The 10,918-nt window shown below is 56.7% G+C and overlaps 3 protein-coding genes across 3 annotated transcripts; all 3 read left to right on the forward strand.

The window, feature by feature from the left end:
* Positions 1-82: 82 nt before the first annotated feature.
* RPA1 (DNA-directed RNA polymerase I subunit RPA1) lies at positions 83-6,650 on the forward strand (the record flags this gene model as incomplete). Its single annotated transcript, XM_005854911.1, has 3 exons — positions 83-90; positions 654-2,391; positions 2,707-6,650. The coding sequence occupies 3 exons, from the start codon at positions 83-85 to the stop codon at positions 6,580-6,582; spliced, it is 5,622 nt and encodes a 1,873-aa protein (XP_005854973.1). The 3' UTR covers positions 6,583-6,650.
* Positions 6,651-6,841: 191 nt separating this feature from the next.
* Positions 6,842-8,339, forward strand: NGA_0366500 (rna binding protein). Its single transcript, XM_005854913.1, has 7 exons — positions 6,842-7,005; positions 7,082-7,182; positions 7,287-7,427; positions 7,495-7,522; positions 7,619-7,759; positions 7,917-8,065; positions 8,145-8,339. Exons 1-7 carry the CDS (start codon positions 6,870-6,872, stop codon positions 8,175-8,177), a joined length of 729 nt encoding a protein of 242 aa, XP_005854975.1. The 5' UTR covers positions 6,842-6,869; the 3' UTR covers positions 8,178-8,339.
* Positions 8,340-9,401: 1,062 nt separating this feature from the next.
* NGA_0366100 (wd40 subgroup) lies at positions 9,402-10,889 on the forward strand (the record flags this gene model as incomplete). The annotated part of the gene is made up of 1 exon (XM_005854909.1): positions 9,402-10,889. A coding segment is annotated over one exon (1,488 nt), but the record flags the coding sequence as incomplete, so codon positions are not given.
* Positions 10,890-10,918: the final 29 nt, after the last annotated feature.

Genomic DNA, 10,918 nt, shown 5'->3' on the forward strand with positions numbered 1-10,918 from the left:
ACCCTCTCACCGCGGTCTTCAGTCCCGGACCCCTTTTTTTTTTACAATCGGTATTGACCTTGGAGTGAGTGCTGTCGAGCAAATGATGTGGTGTTGAAGCTATCGGCCGTGTGTTAGGGCCATCAAAACAGAAATCAAAGCGCCGTCTGGGCTCGCTCTTGTTCATTCGCGGATGGTCGCACGTCATTGCTTTGCTCGAAGTTCTATGCTGTTTCTTTTTAAGATGACCGAGTTGATCCTCAGCGCCTTCCTCCCATTACTCTTAAGAGCTTATTTGTTCCCGAGTTGAGGGCCCTGGTCGATGTAAAGCGCTTATAATGTTTCAAATTTTGAAGCCATTATACTTCACTTGCCAGCGGGACGTACGAGTGGGAGACGCGCATCTCGCCAGCCTGATGCTCTGTCCTTCAGCTTCCCGAAATACATGGGACAATCTCACGGGGAGGAAGCAGGGAAAATTTACAGTGCAGGGGCACGATAAGCTATTGAAAGAACTTTGTGAACATCAAAGGCTCGTGCCACTATTCGGTCCTTTAGCTGCAAGGACGTCGCGTCGTTTCCTCTCCACCTCCCCATCCCCGAAGTCGGGCGCATATCCAATCGATGTTCACCGTCACCTAATTTTTAGCTTTTTGCGTCATTGAAACCCACAGGCGTTTTTCGATCACCATGACGGAGCGCTGCGTCGTCCGGCACGATGTATCAGAAGTACAGTTTGGGGTGTACAAAGAGGAAGAGATTTTGCGGCTGAGTGTCGTTCGGGTGAGCACAGCAGCAACGTACGATCGACTAGGCAATCCCCTACCCGGTGGATTATACGACCCCGCCATGGGACCGCTGGACGCACGCTCTATTTGTGTCACGTGCAACTTGTCCATGCGCGACTGTCCCGGACATATGGGTCATTTTCCCCTTTCCCTTCACGTCTACAATCCCTTGACGTTTGGGATAGTTTTTCAGGCACTTAGGGTCAAGTGTTTTGGATGCCACGGCTTCCGTTTATCCACATTTCCGTGTAATGTTCTAGCGCTGAAATTGGGTTTGATTGATGCCGGGCTAGCGCACGAGGCTGATAGCTTGGACCAGGCACTTTTTCGGGCGGATCTACATCGCAGCACGATTCTTCGCGATACCGAAATGCGTCTGCGTCGACACCTTCAAACAGCTGGTCAAGTGCCCAAAAGCTGGATACCAGGAGAAACGAAAATAAAACGACGCGCCTTGATCAAAGATTTTCTGCAAGAAGTTTTAAGCTGCAAGACTTGTGACAGGTGTAGTGCGCCCAAAACCACGGTTAGAAAAGACGGGTATACGAAGTTTTTCGTGAGAGGCCGACGCGCCGGGCATAGTCGTGGCGCGGGAGCACACATTCCCTCTGCTCTTGCTGTTGTACGGAATGGGAGACATGAGGTCGAGTGTGGAAATGGGTTTGGGGATGATAGTGATGGAGAGGAGAGCGAGGAGGGCGGCGGGGAGGAAGACGCGGCGTCCCAGGAGAGATTTGCCGCGCGGGGGGGAGACACGGAGGCGGAGGGCGGCGAATACATGGCACCCGCAGAGGTACAGATGCATATGAAGCTTCTATGGGAAGCCGAGCCGGAGCTAGCCACGCTGATATGGGGCAAAGCTGCGGTGGAAAAGTCTGTCTTTTCGGCGCCGGGGGCGGACACCGGGAGGGCTGATGGATGGAAGACCCTCTTCTGGCGCGTGCTACCCGTCACGCCCTCACGCTTCCGACCGCCTAGCAAAAACGATGACGGTAGCCTGGCGGAGCACCCGCAGAACTACAATGTCATCAAGATAATGAACCTGGACGAGCGGATACGCGCCTTGCTGCGAAAGGAGGACGGGGGCGAGGGGGCGACAGGGCCCGAGAATCTCCCCGCCGAGGCGCTATCACGCGTTCTTTCCACTTGGATTGACCTACAGAATGCCGTGAACGGGTACATCGACTCGAGCAAGGACGCGAACGCCCGGCTGGGGGGGGGCAACCTGACCCCTGGGATCCGGCAGGGGCTGGAGAAGAAGGAGGGGCTCTTCCGCATGCATATGATGGGCAAGCGCGTCAATTTCGCTTGTCGGTCCGTCATATCCCCCGACCCTTACATCGGCACTTCGGAGATTGGCCTCCCACTCCGCTTTGCCAAGGTTTTGACCTACTCGCAGCCCGTCACGCCATTTAACGCGGCGCAGCTCCGAGAGGCGGTGGAGAGGGGCGCAGAGGGTCATCCGGGTGCCAATTATGTGGAGGACGCGAGGGGCCGACTGATCGACCTGCGGCGCATGGATGCGGGCAGACGCCGGGCACTGGCGGCCCGCCTCCTGACCCCGCCCGGACAGACGGTGTGGAGACATCTCCAAGACGGAGATATGGTCCTGATGAACCGCCAGGTACGTTAAGGGCTTGGCGGGGATTGCCTGTGGGCAGACGCCTCGTCCTAGGTGGAAAAGTCAGGGATACTTTGGTTTGCACCCACAGGCGTCATGAATCGGTCCCCGTGATTAAAGCATCTATCACAATCACTCCAGTCTTACCTATCAATCATGGGGAATCGAATCAACACCAAATTCCACAATGAGGGACGGATTTCATCGACTCTTGCCCAACTGCCTGACCAACGATAGCATTCTACGTCGTGTTATTGACTAGTATACCGTGGTCTAATCTAGTAGTGCCCCCTATGCCCCTTTCCGCACCAAAACCAGCCGACATTGCACAAGCCTGGTATCATGGCCCACCGCGCCCGTGTCCTCCGAAGCCCCGCCCAGCAGACCATTCGGATGCACTATGCAAATTGTAACACGTACAATGCGGACTTCGATGGCGACGAAATGAATTGTCATTTTCCTCAAGACGAACTCTCCCGTGCCGAGGCGGAGACGATTGCCTGCACGGACGAGCAATACCTTGCGCCCACCAACGGCAAGCCTCTCCGGGGTCTGATCCAGGACCATGTGGGAAGTGGAGTCAAGCTCACTGGGAAGGACTGTTTTCTGTCACGGGCGGATTTTCAGCATATTCTTTTCTGTACACTTTCCGGGTTGCCAGGCGTGGAAGTCGTTCCCCCATACGGTCATATCTACATGCCTGCCCCCGCGATTTGGAAGCCCCAAGAACTATGGACTGGCAAGCAAATGATCTCGGTCCTACTGCAGCACTTAAGTGAGGGTCTTCCTCCACTTAACCTGGACTTTAAGGCCAAAACGCCCGCCGTAGCTTTCGGCGTCGATCAGGAGGAGCACGAGGTAGTAGTGCGTGGCGGAGACTTGATCCGCGGAGTACTAGACAAAGCGGCTTTTGGGGCCTCCGAGGGTGGTCTTGTGCACGGTGTCTACGAGTTCTACGGTCCTCGTTTTGCCGGGCGGCTGCTTACAGCATTAGGGCGCCTTTTCACAGTCTACTTGCAATTCGCCGGCCACACGTGCGGTGTGGAGGACTTGGTTTTGAGCCGAGCGGCGGAGCAACGACGTCGCGCACTAATCACCCGTGCTGGTCGCTTAGGGGGTTTAGCCATGTATTGCTACACCTCTGGTACGGCATTTGAGCCTCCGCCCTTGCCGCCGCTTCCCTCCGCCTCCGGCCAAGCTGAGAAGGATGGGGCCTCGGCGGATGGCCTGAGCGCAGCCGACCTGGCCAGAGTACAAGCCCGCACTGCTGAGTTGTTGGAGGAAGATATGCGCACGGGACAGGTCACTCAGGCAGCGGCCATTGACAATTTCATGCGAACAGTCTTATCCCCGGTTTCAAGCGATATTATAAAGGCCTGTCTTCCGGATGGGCTGACGAAGCCTTTCCCTCATAACGCATTTTCTCTGATGGTTTCCACGGGTGCCAAGGGAAGCACGGTGAACCAGAGCCAAATCTCTTGCGGCCTTGGTCAGCAGGAACTAGAGGGTCGGCGCGTGCCCTTGATGCCAAGTGGTAAATCCCTCCCCTCCTTCCCTCCTTACGATCCGAGCCCACGGGCAGGCGGATTTATCGTGGACAGGTTTCTGACGGGCGTCCGACCGCAAGAGTACTATTTCCACTGTATGGCAGGGCGGGAGGGTCTAATTGACACCGCGGTCAAGACTAGCCGCTCTGGATACCTCCAGCGCTGCCTTGTGAAGGGCCTGGAGGAGCTGCGCGTGCATTACGATAACACTGTAAGGGACGCGGACGCGGGCGTTGTGCAATTTCTTTATGGGGAGGATGGCGTAGACCCCTTGCACGGCAAGTACCTGGATGGACAAGCCCCGCAAATGACCGCTTTGGCCAGAAACTTTGCGGCTTTGTTATGCCAGTACAAAGTAGACCTGAAGTTCTTGGAACGCACCGGTATGGATTTAAAGACAGCCCGCGCTATGCATGAAGAAATCAAGGCAGCGCGATTGCAAATCAAAGAGCAGGCACAGAAAAGAGAGCAGAAAAGTTTAAGTGCCGTGAGGCCTGCACAATTGAAGGTAGGCAACATGGTGTTGACCAAACGTCTGAAGCGAACGAGGACAGAGTGGATCACGGGGGCCTGGCTGCCTGGTTGGGAGCCCGCCGAGGTGGTGAAGGTGCACGGTGCCAAGGGGGCGAGTCGTCCTGCCACTTACGACCTAAGGTATATTTCGGATGGTAAGGTGGCCAAGCGGGTCCCCCGGCGCATTCGACACACTGTCGTGGAGCCCTCTCGCCCAGCCGCCTCCGCTCTCGACATTCCCCCCCCTCCTCCCTCCTCATCCGCTTCGCAAGTGGATTTAATCCGGTGGCCCTATCTTCCTGACCCGGTGCTGGGACGAGCCAAGACGCAGTTGGGTCTCCATTTGGGAGCTATCAGCGAACGGTTTCAAGATGCGATTGAGGACTACCTAGGCCGCGATCCCGAGCACCTTTTCCAAAAATCAGAGATGGGGGGCTCAAAGAGCAAGGCTGGTCTAGAGTTGTTACTTTGGCTCAAGTACATGCGCAGCTTGACGTCTCCGGGGGAGGCGGTGGGCTCCATCGCGGGACAGTCGATCGGAGAGCCTTCCACCCAAATGACTCTGAACACCTTCCACTTGGCCGGGCACGGTGGCGCAAACGTCACATTGGGCATTCCCCGGCTCCGCGAAATCATTATGACCGCCAGTCGGAACCCGAAGACCCCCTCTATGACCGTCCCGCTCTGTACTTCGATCTCACGCTCCGAGGCTCAGCGCCTCTCAGCCCGCCTGCGGCGCCTGCAGCTGCTCGAGGTTGTCCACCACACACAGGGCGGTGTCCTGGTCAAAGAGCGGCTAGGGAGGTGTGCCAGTAGTGGGGTGACCTGGCAACGCTACTACACGGTGTCCCTCCGGCTGCACGACGAGGAGGTGCTTCAGGAGGCGTTTGGGTTGAGCCACGAGGAGATGTTTGAGGTGATTGCCACGCGCTTTGTGAGGCAGCTGCTGGCCTCTGTCACGGCGGAACTGCGGAAGGTTGCCAGCCGAGATGTCGTGAGACTCCTCAAGGAGCGTCGTGGGAATGCAGCAGACGCGGAGGCTCGAGAGTCGGGAGAGGCGAGCGAAGACGAAGCGGACATGACAGGCCTCGTTGGCGGGAGGGGCCCGGGGATGAAGGCGGCAGCCAGGGCAGGCGCAAAGACAAGCCCCAAGCTTGCTGCAATGGATGTCGATGGGGAAGAAGACGAAGAAAGAGAGGAAGAGGAGGACGGCGACGAGGCTCAGGGCACTCTGAGCTTCGGACGAAAGGAGGAGCGTGGCGAGTACGAGCCGGACGAGGAGGAGGACCCGAGCGAGGATATCGGGGACGATGCTTCAGGGATCGAAGAGGGGGTTGAGAATTCAGGCGAAGGGCAACTATCTGAAGTGCCCGCAAAGCAACGGCGAAATGGCAGCAGGTTTGACGATGTCGCCGCTGTCGCCAAGATTGATCATCCTTTCTTCGAGAACTTACGCTTTGAACGTGAAACCGGTGTGGCCCATATCACACTCAAGACCCGTGCCTCTCACCGCCGGTTATTAATGGTCAGTATAGTTGAGGCAGCAGCTGAGCGATGCACGGTGCGTGTCTCTAAAGGTATTGCGCAAGCTTTTGTAGTGGAGGGAAAAGACGGGCGATGCAGTATCCAGACAGAGGGATGCAATCTGTCCGAGTTGTGGGAGGTCGGTGACGCAGCACTGGATCTAAACAACATAACTAGCAATGACATTTGGGCCATGCATCAGACGTACGGCGTGGAGGCGGCTCGGGCCACAATTGTGAAGGAGATAAAAGGTGTTTTTGGGGCTTACGGTATCGCTGTGGACCCTCGACACTTGGGTTTGGTTGCAGACTTCATGACTTATCAAGGTGGCTTCCGCGCTTTGAACCGTATTGGTATGTCCGAGGTCTCATCGCCATTTTTGCAAATGAGCTTCGAGACTACTGCCACCTTCCTCACAGAGGCCGCGCTCAACTCTGAGAAAGATGATTTGCAAACTCCATCGGCGAAGTTGGTCATGGGCCAGCCTACGGGGAATGGCACAGGGTCGTTTGACATTATGATTCCTGTTGATATGAATAGGAAAGCCAGCGAGAGCTACGTCGAAGATCCTCTGAAGGAAGAGGAAGGAGATAGGATGGAGGAGGCTTAGGATCGTAAAGGTGAATGGCAGGATAGTATTCAATGTGCAGAAAGTAGAAGCAACGCGTGATCATGACATTCTCGGTAAATTTCACGAGTCCGGGAATCATTTATTGGTTTGATGCGTTTCTTTGCCTGTTATTTCGGAAATTTCCAACGAGTCGCTGCAAGGGGGGGGACGGGGAGGTTGTGGTAGGGCCTGGAGGGATAGGAGGCCGGTGTGTTATCTTCTGTCTAATCTTTGGTGCGGTACACGATAAATATGTAATAAACAACAGGTTGCGAGGATTTTTTACTATGAACGTAGATAAAGCTGTAGAGCAATTGTCTGCAGTGGTCGGGGAAGAAGCCAAAGACGAGGTGGAAAGCAACGAGGAGGACGAGGAGGAACTCCCTCCTCTCGAGAAACGAACAGACATATTATACTGCGGCGGTAGGTGGCAATTGTCGGGATGTTGAAGCATAATTAATGCTTGTGTATGTTCCTTACGCCATTTTCTCTTTCGCAGTTTGCAGTATTCCGCCAGAGTATTGCATCTTTAACCCCCCTGATTTGTACGCCGATTGCCTGAGATGGCAAGCGAAGTGCCACACGGAGCTTTTACCTGAGGTAATTATATGCGACAAATTAAGGCTATACAAGAATGCCTGGTTGCCCAATTGAGACGTTTTTCTCATAGAACTAGACTACTCTTCTCTATGTTCACTCTGTAGGGTGCATCGGTCGACGACATGCTGGCAAAGCTTAATCTGCACAATTCCGGAAGTGGAGGGAAAATTAACAGCAGTGGTGATGGTCGAGCAGGTGTCAATGCAGCAGCAGGCGAAGGAGAGAGCACAGGCGAGGGTGAAGAGGTGAGATTGAAAAGAAAGCAAGATTGTTTTGCAGCTCATTTCCAATCTATTCATTTTCGTCACACAGGATGACGGAAACGGAAGAGAAGAAGACGGTGAGATGGCAGAGACGCATCTCTATGAAACATAGGGGGACGATGTGTGGGTTGCCCTGACTTCTGACGACAAATTTATTCCTTTCTTTTCAACAGAATGCGGCAAAAAGAAGAAAGGAGGGCCTAAAGGGATTAAGAAGAAGGAGACGACATCAGGGGGCAAGGTCCTCATCATGCGCATGTCTCGGAATAAGCGCAAGTCAATCACAGTGGTCACAGGCCTCGATTCCTATCCAGGTGAAGACTCGTGGAATTCTGGAAACCGATTTCTCTCTCAGTGAAGCTCCCTTGACTGTACGGCCGCTCGTGATATGATTGTGAGTGCATTTCAGATGTGCTGTGTGTGCTGCCTGTCACCCTTCGTCCTCATAAACCGCACTTACTTTTTACCCAGATTTGAAGCTCAAGGACGTGGCCAAGGCGTTGGGAAAGGCCTTTGCGTCCGGAGCATCTGTTTCGGATACCGGCAGCGGAGGGAAGGAAATTGTAATTCAGGGCGACGTCATTGACAGCCTGGCGATAATGCTTGAGGAAAAGTATAAGGTAGGTAGCAAGGTTGGCAAAATCTTCAAATACAACCAAAGAATGTGACACGAAATTCCTTGTCCTTTTTTCTGTAAAGGTACCCGCGACAAATATAATGATCAAATCATAAAGCACGTCGTCCACAAGGAATGTCAGGAGACGAAGAGAAAACATCGATGGCGCACGCCTTGTGTTCCAGCGTTCACCAGACAAAGCGTCAAGCCTGAAGTTTAAGAGGTAGCGCGAGACAATAAGCGTAACTTAAATGGAAAGATCAACTAAAATGCGTCTATTTGTATGTTATTTTCGTTTTCTTGTAACTGAGAAGAAGAAAATCATTACTGCCTCATTTGCTGTGAATGAGGGAGGTTTTGACAGCCATCTTCGAGGCGGAGCGTTTGGAACAGGAACTCGCGAATAAGACGATCCAAGACGCGAACCAGGACGGAAAATCCCTGTGAAAAGCGTACATCCCGCGTTTCGTGCCTGCGGATGCTTTTTCGTGGCCCCGCCAAGCTGCAGCGTGTCGAGACAGCCCATTCCGGGTCATGTCACGTCCTTGGCGGGCTTTTCTTCAGCGACCACCGAACCATGTTCGCGGGGCGGGGCGGCCACCGCCTCAGGGATGTGTCGTGTCCAACTCTGAAGAGATGGTGAAAATGAACAGATTGCGGGGAATGTGAATGTGGGGGCATCACGTTGGAGAGTGGAGCAGGCAGGTGATGTGCGCAGTGTGGAATGTTTCCTCGAGGTACTTTTTGTGTTCCTGAGACCTGACAGAACCCTACCATTTTACGCAAGCATTTGGTACGCAATATGCACGGTGCCTATCTCTTATGTACTTCTCGCTGCTCATGGGCTGTTGTGGTACAAAGTTTGTAAGATATAACGAACTTATATATGTGTTGCGGAAATATGGCCGGGCGTGCGTCAGGCTCACTAAACCATAATCCCGCACTCCATCACACAGGCTGTCGACTCGCTCCACATCGATTCAGGCTGGATTGTCGGACAGCCTAGGCACAGCAGCTCTTGCGCAGAAGTGAAAACAATGCATTGGCTCCTTTTTCAGAACAGAAGCCTAATAGGCAGAGGGGGCGCCCCGCCTGGTGTCGCCCTGCGCGTCGCAGCTTTCCTCTTCTTCGCTGGGGGCGTCGAAACTTTTGTGTTCGGTGGCACATCTTTGTCCTCGCACAAGGTGTCGCAGCAGCCGTCAGCAGCTCCAGTGGAGTGGGCATGGGTAGGGTGGAGACCGTGGTCTGTGGCCCCCCGGCGAGCTTGCTGGGTGGCGGCGGGGAGGGGAGGCGAAGAGTGGGACAGTGCGGGCAGTAGCGGGGCCGGAGGTGGGAACGAGATGGGCCGGGAAAACGTATGGGCCACGCAAGCGCCGGGCGAGGACGACTGGTGCATGGATACGCCCCGCATCCACTATTTGCGGGAGATGGAGAAGCTGGGCCAGGAGGTGCACGACCTCACGGGGCTGGGCAGCGGGGGGGCCGCAGAGGTGCAGGGGCTGGTGGTATCCACGCCTTGGGCGCCTGCTCAACCCTTCCAGCCGTCCTCGGTGCCATTCCCGCAGGTGCCCCCCGGGGCGGCGTCGGAGCAGGCGAAGACAGCGCGGGAGGTGGCCTTGCAGGAGGAGCTGCGGCGTCAGGTGGTGATGGCGGAGGGCTGCGCCATGAACTGGCGCGAGGAGCCGGCTTTCTGTCGGCCTGTGGGCCACGTGCCTGGCAACCGGAAGGTGCAGCAGGTGAAGCTCTCAGAGGACCGCGTCATGTATGGCTCCGACGCGGGGGCGGTGGGGCTGGCCTCAGCCTCGGACGGCCGGGAGCTTTTCCGCGCGCAGGCGCACGCGGCGCTGGTAACGGCGCTCGACTACGACGCGGGCACGGGGTGGATGGTGTCGGCGGCGGACGACGGCGTGGTCAAGGTCTTCCGGGAGCAGGAGCGTGAAGTAGGAGGGGCAGGGGGGGGGCGCGTGGAATCTGGGGGGCCAGGAATGCGCCACCACAGCAGCCGGGTGGTGGCGGCGGAGGTCCTGGACCATCGGTGGGGCCTGAGCGCTTCGATGGACGGCAAGATCGTCGTGTTCGAGCTGGACGGGGGCGCCTTGGTGCAGGAAATGTGGGCATCGGACACGCTGCTGGCCGTCACCGTCTGCAAGAACTACGTATTTGCCGGGCTCCTGGGCGGGCCCGTGGAGGCCTTCTCCATCCGTAACGGCGGCCGCTCCGCCTTCCGCTACATCGCGCAACGGACGCCGGTGCGCTCGCTGTGCGCGTACCCCCTGGCAGGGAACCACATCCGCGTGGTGGTGGGCGGCCAGGACGGGGCCCTGCGCCAGTTCCAAGTGCGGGCAGTCATGTCCTCGGAGGGGGTGTGGCGCGTGCCCCAGGACCGCGCCTTCGACGACCGGCTGGTGCTGGTGTGCAACACCCACGTGGACCCGGACACGCGCGAGGTGGACCAGGGCTTTGTCCTGACGGGCCACCGGGGGCCCGTGGTGGCGGTGGCGTGCGACGAGGAGAAGGTGGTGAGCGCCTCGGAGGACGGTTCTGTTATCGTCTGGGACGCAGCCAAGTCCTCCCCTCGCTTCACGGTCCGTGCGCATGTGGACGGCGACCTGGTGGGGGCGGTGGACTTCAACGAGCGATATCTGGTGAACGACGGCACGCAGGGCAAGGTGATGGTCTGGGACTTCGCGGTCGGCCACCCGCCTCGGAGGCCCGGGAGCAATGGGCTGGGGGCTGCTGCAGACGTCGGGAGCCTCGGCGGCAGGCGTCGACGGCCCTCTGCGGCAGGCCCGCGAGGCTCGCGTGGCCAGGGCGGGGGGCAATCCCGTCGGTCGCGGACCTCCTCCCCCTCCCCCCG

The sequence above is a fragment of the Nannochloropsis gaditana genome (assembly GCF_000240725.1).
Source record: "Nannochloropsis gaditana CCMP526 unplaced genomic scaffold scaffold350, whole genome shotgun sequence".
In the NCBI taxonomy this organism is placed as follows: domain Eukaryota; class Eustigmatophyceae; order Eustigmatales; family Monodopsidaceae; genus Microchloropsis; species Microchloropsis gaditana.

Excerpts from the sequence above, each read along its gene's own strand:
- NGA_0366500 (XM_005854913.1), top strand. The coding sequence starts at position 6,870 with ATGAACGTAGATAAAGCTGTAGAGCAATTGTCTGCAGTGGTCGGGGAA. Across the intron at positions 7,523-7,618 it reads AAACGGAAGAGAAGAAGACG|AATGCGGCAAAAAGAAGAAA; the intron begins GTGAGATGGCAG and ends TCTTTTCAACAG. Across the intron at positions 8,066-8,144 it reads TGCTTGAGGAAAAGTATAAG|GTACCCGCGACAAATATAAT; the intron begins GTAGGTAGCAAG and ends TTTTCTGTAAAG.